We start from the raw sequence: 14,717 nt of genomic DNA, 5'->3' as shown, positions 1-14,717 counted from the left end.
ACTTGTCTTGTTCAGCACTTACTGGATAATAAATTACTACCAAATGTTCTGAGCCAATGTCCCTCCCGGATTGAGACTTACTACTTAACTGAGAACCCAGCTAGTCTCTCAGCTGCAGAGGTGTTTGGAAGGACTCCCCTTTCATGGTAGAGTAAAACTTATTCTATACAGTAAAAATTATTTGCTTCCCCCATTTCAGATACAAACCAGCTCCTTGACTGTTGAAATTAAAAAAATGTAGGCCCACGCATTTCCCATCTTCTTCCCCAAGCACCTTCCCCAAGAAAGGAAAAAAAAAAGGGTTTATATTAAATTTATATTTAAAAAAATATATTATGAATGTATCGGACTCATTGTTCACCTGAAGCCTGCTTTACAAAGCCCAGATAATGAAGGCATTCTTATTGTTTAAAACAAACATTTTTAAAAGTCCTTGGATTTGGTCAAGGTGCTTATGTTATCGACCACTGCACAGAGAGTAAAGCTAACTTGGTCTCCATTTCATCACAGTCACTTCATAAATTCTTCAGAGCTTCACACTGTCAGAGAAATGGCTCTTTCAGTTCTCTTCCTCCTCTGAGTCATTGGCGTAATTTCGCATCGTCAAGGCCTTCCGCGATCTGTCAGTGCTCCCAACCTTTTCCCATTTAAAGACAAAACAATACAAATAACTTGTAATGTAACCAGTGTGGTGTTGTATAGTGGTTACAGCCAGGGTTTAGCATTAAGAATTTCTGGGTACTGTTCCCAGCTATGCCATGGCCTTGCTATATGACTGCGGACTTCTGCATGCCTCAGTCTAAACACCTTTAAAATAGGCCTAGTGATTCTTGCCTACAGCACAGGAAGGCTATGTGGCTCAAATAATAAGTGTTTGTATAGCAATTTGAGGTCTGTGGATGAAAGGCCAATTAGACCAACATCAGCATTTGCAGGAGGCAGCAGGGTACTCTTTGCAGACAAAGAAATGCTGCCCCAGCCTCTGAAGTAAATACAGAATGCAAGGATCCAAATTCATCCCAGAGGGCAGAGAGCTCCATTAGGTAATTCTGACTTTAGCTAGGAACTGCTCCAATGTAAGTCTGAATTTTACCTTTGATCTTAAAAGGGAACAACAACAGTTCCAAAATATGCAGTGGGACAAAATGCATTAACTCTAGAAATTCTTATGAAAACTGGTATAAGAAAAAAGTTATTGCCCCCCAAGAGCAGGGACCTTTAACTGCCCCCCCCCCAAAAAAAAAAACCCTGGGATTTTTCATTGCAAAAGAAAATGTTCAGATCAATGCTGTTAAGTGATTGAAGAGATTTGTTACAAATGTGTTGAGCAGCTGATTCTGTGTGTGTCACCAGCATCCATACTTCACATGTCTAAAAGCACCCCTGGCAATGCCTAATTTATATGAAATAAAATACTTCTGCTTCTATATTTAATAGAGGTGCAACCTGCAGAAACCTGGTCCCAGCACCATCAGGATCCCAGTAGCTTAACAGGCTGCATTATAGTATTAAAAATTAGGGCCGCTGAAGGTGGTGACATTCAGGTGCAGAGGCCAAACATCCACCCTTGGAGGATGCCAAGTTTCAGCTGTCAATCTTTTAAACATTTGAAATCTAAGCCTCTGATAAAGAGGTTTTTACAGTGAAGATTTGTAACCACAACTACAGTTACACAAGGTGAGACACTATCACACAGTAAGTGGCATAGCATTCCCCGGATATTGGGTGCAGTTATTTTGATTTGAAGAGTTTATTGTATCAGTTGTTTTATAAATCACAATTAGGGAATTGCAGATTTGTACTGAGTGCCTTCCTGTTAAATTAAAGCCAGTTGTGTCTTAGATATCTAATCTTAACTGGTTCACTTTCACACACTCCGTCTAACACACCCACTCTACAAGTATACTGGACTGTTTAGCAGTACCTTGCTGTGAGGAGTCATTTTGTTTTTTGGTATAACTTCTTCCACAGTCTCTGCAGCTCTCTGGAGAAGGGAGAAAATAAGGACAAAAATCTTATCTCCAGGTCTCCGCTCTGTTGGAGAATTTATGACTCTTACAGCCCTGTAGAAAGGCCATCTCGAGAATCAACTCTCTGTATGGGCGGGAGGGGGGATATAGGATCTCGAAGGTGGGGAAGCAGCCGCATAGGCTATGAGATGCAGACAGCTGATTCCCTGCCTTTGAGATCCTACATTTAGAACCCTGATCCACAACAACAGATTTGCAGGGCTCTAGCCACACAAACACCTCCAGGATAACTTCTATAGATGTTAAACAGCTGAAATAAATACATCCAATCCCCCCCTGTGGTTATTTCCACTTTCACACATTCAGAAGAGGGAAATTGTGGTGGCACCAATAAAATAGCGAAGAAGAAAATGTGACTTAAAAGAAGTTATAAAACAGAAGAAGCTACTTAGGCCATTGCTAGACTAATGATTCATCAAACGGGTTCTCAGATTCCAGGGAATCTGGAATATTTACCATTACATAGCTTGTATTGCAGAGAGGAGTCTCCAATAGCTCTAGATGGTTTTGTTTCTCAACATTTAAGAAAAGTTTTGATGAGACAGTTTCCCTGGAAGGCTCGTCTCCTGGGGCCCGGTTCTCCTGCTGCAAGATACGAGTAACTCCCATGGACCCCAGTGGGAAACTACTTGTCTCTCACAGCAGCAGCCTGAGCTCCCGGACAGTTAGTAACGCAGGAGAGAAAAAAGCCTTTTAGTAATTTACCAGAAAGAGTTATACATCATACCTGATCAACAGGTAGCTCCAGCTTTGTGTATTCATCCTCCATTACTTCCCGGGCACCGCGCATCTCCTTTCTCGGGTCTTTGACTTTATAGACACTTCCCTCTTCTGTGAGGAGAAGAAAGATCTTAAGAGGGTATCACAGACACTAGATGTGACTTAGTGCAGCTTAAGCTATAGGAATGGCTAGGTCCAGTCTAGCGTTTCTGGGGGCCTTTCATCACCGCCTGCCATGTCGCTGGCATGGAAGAAATAGCATTACTAAGCTGTTAACCATGTTTAGAGTTTGATTTTATACAGCAAATCCAATTAAGAACATTGGGTTGGTTCATTAAGGAGATGCTGACACGTTAAAAACAAAAAAAAATCTCATTTAAAAAACGTTCCTGACAGTTACAGGGTGAGCTGCACCTCTGTCCCCTTTCTATGTCTCCCGGACTACCCCTCCTGCCCTGTTAGACCTCATGTCTTCATCTCTCCTGGGGTGGAATCATACATTTCTCCCACTCTTAGACCAAGCCTGGGCACGGACCATGCTGACCCAGCAGGTCCAACTGGGTTTGGTACCTGCGGTTCTTCCTTTCGGGAATCTGTGACCAATGGTGAATAGAGTCATCATACAGCCTTCTTAAACCAATGTATTGTTTAACAGTAGGAATAAACCACTTAGAGAAAAATGATTTTAAGACATCAGTCTATCTTACCTATACGCTTACCATCCCCGGACGGTAACCTAGGCAGGCCTAACTTCTCCTGACACCCCAGAGGAGCCTATGTCAGTCTGGTTTCCCCAAACAGCTCCCCAACAACTCCTTCCCCTCCTGAGAGAGAGAGTTCCTTTTTAAACTCCTATAGTGCTTTTGATCTCTAATTCCCAGGCTTTTCCCATCCTGGCATTGTCTCTTAACAAACCTCAGGTGTTTACTAAGGGGGGCTGGTGTCTTATCTTGAACCACTGTGTTTCCTTCCTGCTTGTTTTCCTTGCAGCCCCCTAGTAAACTAAACCAATATAGTCACACAGTAAACCTCCAAATAATCAGGTCAATATAAAGGATTCGTAAGTTATTGCCGAGCAGCTCCACATCCACCACACAGTTCCTTCCCTGGGTTGCTGCTAGGCGTTCAGACGCATATTTGCTTTTCACCTTTTATGCTCTTTAATTATTGCCCCAACAGATATAGCGGGGTGCAGCTCAAGGCAACTCCAGACAGAGTTCAGTATTTCAGCTTCATGACAACTCAGGTCTCAAGAAAGTTTCATTCATGGCGTATTTGTTGAGGAGGGGAAGGAATGGAATTACAACAGCAGTTAGGAGATACACTAGCGACTGTTCCCCTTTAGCACCTCGGAGTTAGACAGACTGCTCCCTTAGCATCAAATTAAGGCCATTCCCTGTCATTTCTGAACATCCATAGCGATGTTCTTTACCTTCATCAGGCCAGTGATGCATGTTCCTGCTATTCGTCCTGTTTTGCCCTGCACGGACAGGCTTAGCGTGGAAAACAGACTCTTCCTCTTTGCGTGGATATTTCCCGGCTTGTCTAAGCACTGCTGGAGAAGGAACGGGGGTTTTGTCTTTCTCTGCAGCTCCCGTGGACTGCACCCTGCGATAGTCCGGCTGAAATTAACATTCACAATAACTTCCTTAGTTTGTTTCTTAACCTAGGGCTTGTGAGAATGAGAGACTGATTCTACAGCACTAGTTATAGAGACACTAGGCCATCTGCCCAATATGGCCCCACCAGCACACCTCAGAGCTGACTGGCAGGATCCCATATGATACCAGTTCTGAAAACAAGGTTTTAATGCAAACTACTATGCAGCTTAACTATAATGGGTCACACCCAATGCTTGCTATATTCATTACCTGCTGAGGTGGATCAATGATGGCAGAGTCGCTAGCTCCATCCTGGGAGGTGGCATAGCTTTTACCAAACTAAGAACAAGAACAGGAAATGTTTCAACAAATATAACAAGACAGACACCCCTCAAAAAGGACATGGCAGCCTGGACTTGTTGGGACAGTTGGTTTTCAGTGGAGTGCCCAACTCACCCCAGCTCCTGTAGCCGAGATCCCTGTATGACCACTTCCTACAAGAACTCTCTCCTGTCCATTCCAAGATGGAGTCTCAGAACAGCTACCTTTATTGATCACAAAGTGACAAAAAGAAGGGCACGAGCCCAAATTTGCAAGCCAGCTCTATGGGGCACCGTGCGACAGAAGGGAGAACCCGATGGTCATTGGCTACACAAATGTCTCCTGCTGGTCACTGGCATACCGGAGGAAAGGAAGCCACAATCAGGACCATCAGAAAATAAGATCCGAAGTCAACATCAAGGTTCCAAAATTAGGAAAGAAGGGGGGTGTTTAAGGCCTGCTCTGGAGTAGCTTCTGTCGGATGGAGATAATACGCCATGGCAAAACATTACGATCTACGAACGATCTTACTAGGGGGCTGCGTACTTGGTTGCTTCTGAGCTTACTGCACACACCAGGCGCTCCTTGCATCCCTCCGTTCTCCCCATTGCCACCCTCCTCTATTTCAGGGACTCCCTGCAGCCCCCTCCACTTCTCCCCCGGCCCCCGACAGAGGTTCTGTGTGCAACCCCATTCTTCCCCCATGTCACGGCTACCCAGTCCCCCACCATTCTTATTCTCTCTTTCTTTCATCTTCTCTCCCCCGTTCAGGACTGTCAACATTTTAAACTCAGCTGAGACAGAGCTAAAATGAGCGGTATTATTAGCTGGAATGTCCAAACAGAAAAATGCCACCGAGTTGATATAAAGGCCTCACAAGATCAGCCAGTTATTATTATACTATAAAGAGCAGGCATGTAGGGTGCCTTCACAGAGCAGCTGAGGAGAACCCCGCTATTGCTTTAAACAGAGAGACATGAAGCAAAGATGGGCATTTCCAGCCAGGTCCCGTTGCTCACATCCAGAGGATATTGTATCAGAATCGGTGCTGGGGGCAGCTTTTCTGCTGCATCCATTTACATGTGTCCACTGTGTACAGATTTATGTCTAAACCAGCTTGACGGCTGGTCTGTAGTGTAAGTTACCTACCCCCTGATTGTGGATCCTGCGTCTGTTATTTGGATGGTTCCTGAAACACAAAAAACACAAATCTCAGCATGTTGAGATCCAACATATTCAGAGACAGGGTGTGCGTCCATGGGATGCGCAGGCACAAATATTCACCCTGGCATTTTTTTTTTCCCTTTTCCACATTCACAAGCGAGTGCAGTGCTAGTGAAAGGTGCTGGATTGACAGCTCTGGAGGTCTCTTTTCTCAGAGCAGGCAGAGTGCAGGTAGCATCAGTGCAGGCTCCCCCTCCAGTGTGCCTCAGCCCTAACCTGAGCAGGGAGCCGTCTCCATGACCTAGTCAATCCTGGACTGCTCTGCAGAGACGACACGCAAGAATGAGAATTTGTGATGCTTGTGAAGAGCTGTTTGACTCTAAACTGAATCAATACCCACCACTCATTTCACACAAGCCACTAAACAGCCAGCAGGTGATTAAAAGAAAAAAATCTCTTAGTCACTGCTGACCTAGGCTAGATTTGAAGCACCATCCTAGAGGTGGAAGGATCTATCCCATTGCCAATCCCAGACCAGTCAAAACTGCAGCGATTCCCAACTGACAACTGCTCTTTGGCGCATGCTACAGGACTACTGGGAAACTCAGCCAAGCTACTTCTTTTTCTGGTGCTGGGCACGGGGCTTTCATAGGGGGAGCTGTCCGTGTTAAAAACAGCCCCTGACACTAAAATGCTTTAATAAAAAAAAAAAAAAAAAACCCAATTTTGTACCCCGACTTCTAACATAATTCAGATTATTTTAATCCAAGGCCTCAAACACTCTCACAACAAAATCCTAATAATAAAGAAATGGATTTGTTGAAATGTTCTAATTTCCCATTTCAAGTTGGGAAATTTTATATGCAAACTCAATAAAAGCTGTTAAAGTTGTTTCCAAGGTTCAGACAACACACACTTTTGCCAGGGTATGGGGGGGAAGGGCTCCCTATCTTTCCAGATGAACACCTTTAAGTGCTCTTTGCCTGGTTCCCATCACACCTGGAGACCATCGCTGAAAGTTGGCTCAACGTTGCGACATTGCTTTTTGAAGTGATTCTGGGTTATTTCCAGCCACAGTTTTCAAAGGTGGTCACAGACTTTGAGCATCTCCAGTTTTAGGTGCCCAATTTGAGACACCTAAAGCGTTGGAGTTACAGGCGACCCAGCAGCTCTGAAAATCAGGCCCCTGCGTGTCTCACACTGGGCACCCAAAAAAGTCAGACAGTTTTGAAAATTGGGGCGTGGGTGATTATTAAGTTACAGGAAGAACTAGTCATTTGTTCCCTTATTTCCCCCTCTCTACTCACTCCCATGCATAAATATAAAGGTTATTTTTAAGTTTAGGACCAGCATAATGCACAATCTCTAGGCCACAGGTACCTGCCTACCTACCGTAATGCCCGGTGCACAGAATTCTTAGGCACCAGCAGTTCAAAGTAGGGCAGATTTTTGTACTTCTCCACCCCGACCGCCACATAGTATTCACCGTTCACCAACTCCTCGCCACTGGAGACTGGGACTCCATCCAGTTGGCAGAGTCTATGGGAGAAGATGGCAAGGGGGTTAGAAAAATCATGGGAGTGGGGCGGGTGAGGGAGGAGCAGCAAATGATCCGCCTTGGGCGGAAGTACACCCTGTGATCAAGAAAATGGGAGCAGAACATGGAAAACAGGCCAGTGATTGGGCCAAGCTCACTGTTGGTGAAGGTCTGCTGAAGTCAGTGGAGTTATTACACCATGGTGAGCGTGGCCCAGTGTGTTTCAGCGTAAGTTAATTTACTGTGTAAACTATATTTGTTCAGTAAGATTCCCCTCCCCACACTTACGACATAATATAAGGAGGATAATGATTTGCTTATAGCTATTCTCACCAGAGCATAATGAACATTAACTCTCACCAAGTCCCCAAGAGGTAAGTATTAGCCCCATTTTACAGAAGGTAAAACTTGAGTACCAAAGCCAGACAGCACATCAGTGGCAGAAACAGGATTAGAACCAAGGTGTCCTGACTCCCGGTCCTCTTGCACTAACCACTAAACAGTGTAAGGGGACCTAGCATAGACCAGATGGACATAAGGTAAGGAAAATCCAGTAGTGCCTCTTATGGATACCCACTTTCGAACAGCTCCACTGCGCAGGTTGGCTTTCTCCGTCAGCAGGCCCAGGATGGCGTCCCACTCCTGCAGGGTGCTCTTGGAGAGCAGCAGTCGGAAAGGGGGGCTCAGCAAATCCCCATTCCGGAAAACGCTTCAATAAAAGGGCCAAGAAAATATATGTGATGAGCCTGTGTTCCCAGTCCCCTGTATCTGTACACCTAACCCCCATGAACAAAGAGCCAACTCCTCCAGAACTTTCCACACACCCAAGCCAGTAGCTCTCCAACAGCCACAAATTAAACAGCTCATTATTATCGGGGGCGTAGTGGTAGAGCCGAAGGGTCCCAACCGGGATTGGATCTAGGTGTTGTACAAACATATGAGATGGTTCCTTCACCAAAGAGTTTATCATCTAATGGGTCTCAAACTCAATTTACCTTAGAGCCAGTGCCAGTCCACAAATCTTCCAGTGGGCCAATAATGTCACTCATACCGCCCAGAAAACCCACCCCCCGAAACTCCACCCCCCACCTGCCTAAGGCTCTGGGAGGGAGTTTGGGTGGGGGAGGAGGTCTGGGGTAGGGGATTGGGGTGCAGGCTCTGGGAGGGAGTTTGGGGCTGGGGGGGGTGGGAAGGGGGAGAGGGTGCAGGCTCTGGGAGGGAGTTTGGGGGCGGGAGGGGGGTGGGGGTGTAGGCTCTGGGAGGGGGTTGGGGGCGTGGCACTTACCTGGGGCTCCAAGACAGGGTGGGCCGGGGGTCCTCCTCATGCTGCTTCCCCCAGGCACCGCGGAGGCCGCAGGGAGGGGCCAGCAGACACATGGAGCGAGCTGGCAGACGCCGCTCAGCCCCGCTGCGCTGCCAGTGGTGGACAGGCCCCCGGGCCATTGTAAATCGCCCGGGGGATGCGGGGGGGAAAGAGAGGGAGCACCAGGGGCAGCAGGCAGGGCCAAGGGAGAGACCTGGACCCAAAATTGCTGGAGCCCCGCAGGCCACATTGGGGAGGATCTCAGGCCACAGATGACCCGTGAGTTTTGAGACCCCTGATCTAAAACAGCAGATAAAGAGGCAGGAACAGAAGACAACATAGGAGCAGAGTGAACAAGGCAATGATAGAGGAAAGCAACACATGTACTTATCTCGCTTTTACCCCCAGGAACAGACAATATATGAAGGGTGGAGGAAAGGGAGGCCATCAAAATATGGACAATGTTTACATGTGCACATGTCAAAATTTTCTTTTAAAGATATATATGAATTATAGCCAACAGCCCCTCCTGCTGTCCATTATCAGCTGGGCATTTAATTGGAGACACCATGGAAGAAGTGGGCCTTGAGGAGGGATTGGAGGGTGGTGGCTTTATGGATCAGCTTGGGGAGAGCATGCCAAGCTCAAGGGGCAGCATGAGAGGAAGCACAGAGATGGTTGTGAGGGGAGCAATAAAAAAGGCTGGCACCGTCGGCAGAGGATGCAGAAGAGACAAGAGTGGATAAGTAGAGTGGCAGAGTTGCGAAGAGCCTCAAAGATGAGAAGAGGCTTGAACTTTAAACAGGTGAAGTCAGTGGAGGGATTCAAAACCGAGGAGTGACGTGGTCAGAGCTACAGTCAAAGACTTATCTCAGCAGGAATCTTTTGAATGGACTGGAGATGGCCTATAATGCCAGACTCTTGAGGTCAGACGTACAGATAGCGTGATCTCCAGCTAGCATGTCACAAATTTCCTCCCAGTCAAGACAGATCATCCCAAGGCACAGCACACTGGATTCAGAACTTAACAGTGAGGTTTCGGCCTGTAATAATCCATATGCACAGCCAGTGCTTCATATATTGGACCAAACTGTGCTCTCGGTTTACACTGTTGTAAATCCAGTTAACCCAGTTGAAGCCAATGTGGTTACACTGGATTTACACTGAATCAGTATCTGGTCCAATCAGTTAAAAGCCCAGGAAACTCTGGTACTAATGGGGCTTTCCATGCTTGTTCTGTTTCAGGAGATGAAACAATTGTGCTCGTAGAAAACCAATCCACACATAAGGCTGCAAGGTTCATTTAACCCAGGGCTAGAGGAGCAGGGCCCAGAATATATCCAGCTACAGAGGGCTGGTCATTGAAGAGGAGGGGTCCCTTACTTCTACAGAATGACTCCATCCTGACAGGGAGGAGCTTGGTCTGAATGAAGGAGGCATAGATAGAAATAGCAACTAGCTCTGGGAGGGATTGGGGCAGGAATACACTCCTCCAAAGCCAGCTTCCCCCAGTTCCTGAGCTCAAGGACTCTGCCTCCAGTCTCCCCAGACCTCCTGTTCCCCAAGGGAAACTTTAGTGAAAAGTCAAAAGGCACTCACTGTATAATGCAGGGCAGGTGGACATGCTTCTGCCATCGCGCTGCTATGTTCAGCTTCTGGGGAACCACGGGGCGAATCTACAGGCCAGATTCAGCACACACAAATGTCACTCAAAGGCAGAGCTTAGGAGCGGCCTGCCAGGTTGGACTTCCTAACTTGCTGCATGGTCTCATTGCTGCTAGGTGGAGCTTGTTGGCAGGCAAGTCCTGGAGAGCCTCACACACACATCAACAAATGGGTTGGCAAGGCCAGGTGCATACCAAGGTTGCCAGGGTTAAGTCTGTGTACAGGTCTAAGTGCTAATGACGGTGCTGGAATGTAAACAAAGGGCTCAGCTCTGCTGGCAGTCACACAGGGGATGTCCCATTGACTCCCAAAGCACTTTCAGGGCCTTCATTCTTAGGCACCCACAATTATTCCTGTCACCCACACCCACTTCTTCCTGACTCCTCTGCATTCTGCACAAGTGCCTCCCCTGCTCGGTTTAGGATTGACATTCTCAGTTCCATTAATGTTTAAACGGGGATAGGGTGTGGGGCGCACCCACAGCCCATTTCCACCGCAGCCAGCTGCTGTTCTGACAAACTTATTTACAAGCTGTGGACATTTTGAAGAGATTGGCAGGAGAGCACCCCCTACTGCTTTCTCTACAGCATTACTCATGCTGGGAAGAATGTCATATACCCAGGTAGATCTCACACTGCCCCTCTCCCCCACCTCCACCACCAGGCCCTCACGTAGTGATTGGTTAGAAGAAGAGAAAAACATGCCTTGTAGAAAGTCGTTCCTGACAAAGTTCTCCTACCTGCTACTAGCAGAGAACGGGTGTCCTACTCCCTGACCAAGCCTTACATTCCGCTCACGGTTTGAACAAGGCAACCACCTGTCTCCCACTGTAACTCACCTGCAACCCATTTTTTTTCCTGCCCCCACTGAGTTGCTTCATTCCGGGGTTTAAATAGCTGTAAAAACAGAGGCAAGAAAATTATCAATACACATCTCTTCTAACCTCCAGCATCCTAACCTGGAGGGAACTTCATTGGTATAGAATAAACTTAATACCTTATTCTACGTCTCATCAGCATGAATAGAAGTGAAACTGTGGACTGATCAGGCTACAAGAACAAAATTCTAGCTGGTTTTTAACTGATTACAATCACAAGATGATTATGTCTAGTGTTTCCTTCGTTAGAGGTCAATACCAGCAAGAACTGGACCAATGTTAACTGGTTTGGTCACTTCTCAGCTGATTGGCATACAGATACAGTCAAGAACAGTGTTGCCTAAATTCACGCTGCAGCTAGTCACATTGTATATAAAACTCTCCACTTCCCAAGTGCTTATCAGCAGGATATCATCATTTCTTCTGGACTTCTCTCCTCATCTGCCCTCCAGAAGGCTAGACTAACCAAAACTGTTATAATGAAACAATTCTCAGCCAATTCTCAGCCAGGCTGAGTTCCAGATACCACATAAGCCAACTTCATGTTCTGGTGAACATCATGTTTCATCCCTTGAGCGAGACATTGCCCAAGACTCCAAGCACTAGCCAGTGTTGCTCAATAAATATGGGGGGAGGAATAGCTCAATGGTTTGAGCATTGGCCTGTTAAACTCAGAATTGTGAGTTCAATCTGGCATCTGGGGCAAAATCAATACTTGGTCCTGCTAGTGAAGGCAGGGGCTGGACTCAATGATCTTTCGGGGTCCCTTCTAGTTCTAGGAGTTTTTTTTTTTTTTTTCCTCTCTCTCTCTCTCTCTATATATATATATATATTTATATTTATATTACAGCTTGACAGTTTCCTCCACAATATTTACTTATTGAGTCCAATTCATCCCTCATGAAACTTCACTGACTCCAAAGGCGTTCTGCCAGGAATGAATCTGGCCCACTATAGTTTAGGCTACATTTAAAAAAACAAATACGCATTTGGAAATGCCTGCTCCATGCAGAACATAAGAAACCTGGTAGAATGGGGATGATGCATCAGTGGCAGACATTTCTAGGGACACTTGTGATGGAAGCCCACAGCAGAGCCCCAGCTAACTCCCACTGAGCTCCTTAAGACACCGAGTTGTGTATAACGCAACATAATACTGCACAGCACAGCACATACCAACACCCTGCCAGAACAGTTTTCTGCAGATATTTTCTTATTCTTATGATGTGAAAGATCACCTTGATTTACATTTCCAGTCTCATCCAGCACATCTAGGAATATTCACAACTGATTCCAATGAGTGAAGCAATTAAAAGGACAGATCTCTTCCTTCCCAGTTTCAGGCTAACATACAGCTGATTGTTGCATGCCCTTTAAAATCCTGAATATTAAAATTATTTAAAATCCCTTGAACTTCCCCAACTATTAATGTTAAGGGTGGATAATCTGATGGGAAGTGAAAACCAAGATTACTGACAAGTTGTGTGGCACAAAAGAATTTAACATCCCACTGGCTACACTAAGATTTTCTTTCGATAAAGACTGGTTATTATTAATGGTGAATGAGGCACGCACGAGAGCAGGCATGAGCTCCTTGGTGAGCTGCCTCTGTCAATCAAAATAAGGGGAGACTCTAAGCTCAGCGCTGTCAGCCATATTTATGGCAAATCAAACACACTGCATGAATTTCTCATGCACCCCCCATTATCCACTCAGTCTCCAATTTCTTTCCACACTCTGCCTCTTAAACTCGCTACAGAACATAACACACACAGAAGTGCTGTCTGTTTTCAGCTGCATAGTTACCTCTTCCTTCCCCAATAGCCACATGGGGATAGATATCTAAGGTCACTTAACTTCAGTCTCGGGACTTGATAACAGTTTGATCTACTCACTCTAGCCTTTTGAACCGCTCAAAGCCAGCTGCCACATACGGGCATCCATTCTGCAGTTCCTCCAGCTCAGTGACCCGGTGGCCCTGCCTGGGGGTGTAGATGTTCCTCACAGCCACAGAGGCATGGATGGTGCTGGTCACCTCATTCAGAAACGCTTCAAAGGTCTGGAACTGGCGCTGGTTCACCACAAACTTCCTTCCATGGAAGAAGGAGTCCCCATTGCGATATACCATCACGTTCTTGGCCACAGGGGCCAGAGCTATTGTGCTAGAGCTCATTCCTCTTGAGCCACGTCCACCCCACTGATCAGAGAGAGACACAAGCCGATCAGCGCAGGGCAAAGGCTGGAAGAGGAAAACCCCAGCGACCCTTGTGCTAAGCACAAGCCCTTGCTGTCTGGCTGCCTTTGTGCTCCCTCTCCCTTCTCAGAGCTGTGTTCTGAAAGGGACTCTTGCCGTTTCCATGGCTGCAGGCCCAGCAAGAGGAGGGAGTTTTGTGGGCCGGCCTGGAGGCTGAGTCACTCAAACCGAGAACCAAACAGCTCCTCAGTACCTCTCCTCTGCTACACACAAACAGCACCAAAAGCTCCCGCACAGCCCAGCACAGCTCCAAAATCAGGAGACTGGATGGCTCAGGAGAGCAGACAGGGCTGATTACCTATACAGTGGCGATTCAAATCCAGCCCAGAGTGGAGGTGTCTGAAAGTTGTCACTCTCTGATAACTGCTCAGTGGCTTGTGTGATATGAGTTTGGTAGGTGCCAATGCAGTGCCTAGTTGACAAGTATCTGCATCACAATGCAACCCCCCCCCCCATCTGCATTAATTAGCTCCCTGGCTACCATCATCAAAATGGACTATGGGACTGAACTAACTTGCTGGCCTATAGGAGAGGAAGGATAGTCCAGTGGTTAGGGTATTAGCCCATGACCAGGGAGACCCAGGTTCAATTCCCTGTGCTTCCTGTAGTAAGGGGGGCAGAAAAGTACATGCAGTAGAAAGATAGTGGCAGGACTTAGGGGAGAGCTTGAACTACTGCAGACCAGTTGGCAGAGGAATTCAAGCCAAACACCACTCACTTGCATGACAGCCACTCAAAAAATATTTCACCACAAAGAAAGCTATACTTACTGCTATCTATTCCACTGCTGAGAGCCTAGATTCAAGACATCAGCCTGATTCCCAAAGTTACTGATTTCCCCATCTCTGCAGAGGGGGTGAAGTGATGATACCAGCCTGCGACAGCTCTTCTCTCCTGCTCTTGAACAGAGGGCCAAACCTTCATCCTGATCAAGTTAGTAGCTCAGAACCAGAATCCAGCCCACTGAGTTTACATTGCCTGGACCCATCAAATTCTGAAGTACCCCTCCATATGTTTAGAAGGCTAGTCTGTACTAAATGGAGTCAAGTCAGTTGGCCAGGAAGACATATGCATTAAAGGATGCACCCAAGAGCTTTATTTACATTGTGAACTGGTTACACCTGGAGAGCTTTCCTTCAGCATGTACTCTGTCACCTGAAGCAATAGCCTCTGCCCATCCCTAGCATTTGACACTACAACGGAGGTTAAGCTTGCTTTGCTTTTCACTGGATAGCGTCTGTGCTA

The 14,717-nt window shown here is 46.6% G+C and overlaps 1 protein-coding gene across 1 annotated transcript; it reads right to left on the bottom strand.

The window, feature by feature from the left end:
- Positions 1 to 2: 2 nt before the first annotated feature.
- DCDC2B (doublecortin domain containing 2B) lies at positions 3 to 14,566 on the bottom strand. The gene is made up of 12 exons (XM_054012119.1): positions 14,243 to 14,566; positions 13,114 to 13,415; positions 11,180 to 11,237; positions 10,276 to 10,352; positions 7,951 to 8,082; positions 7,229 to 7,375; positions 5,822 to 5,861; positions 4,622 to 4,690; positions 4,183 to 4,372; positions 2,758 to 2,861; positions 1,925 to 1,984; positions 3 to 637 (listed from the first exon to the last, which is right to left on the bottom strand). The coding sequence occupies exons 2-12, from the start codon at positions 13,389 to 13,391 to the stop codon at positions 560 to 562; spliced, it is 1,233 nt and encodes a 410-aa protein (XP_053868094.1). The 5' UTR covers positions 13,392 to 13,415; positions 14,243 to 14,566; the 3' UTR covers positions 3 to 559.
- Between the last annotated feature and the right edge of the window lie 151 nt (positions 14,567 to 14,717).

The sequence above is a fragment of the Malaclemys terrapin genome, chromosome 22 (genome assembly GCF_027887155.1).
Source record: "Malaclemys terrapin pileata isolate rMalTer1 chromosome 22, rMalTer1.hap1, whole genome shotgun sequence".
NCBI lineage: Eukaryota > Metazoa > Chordata > Testudines > Emydidae > Malaclemys > Malaclemys terrapin.
Note: the sequence above shows the minus strand (reverse complement) of the source record. Positions and strands in the feature narration are given on the sequence as shown.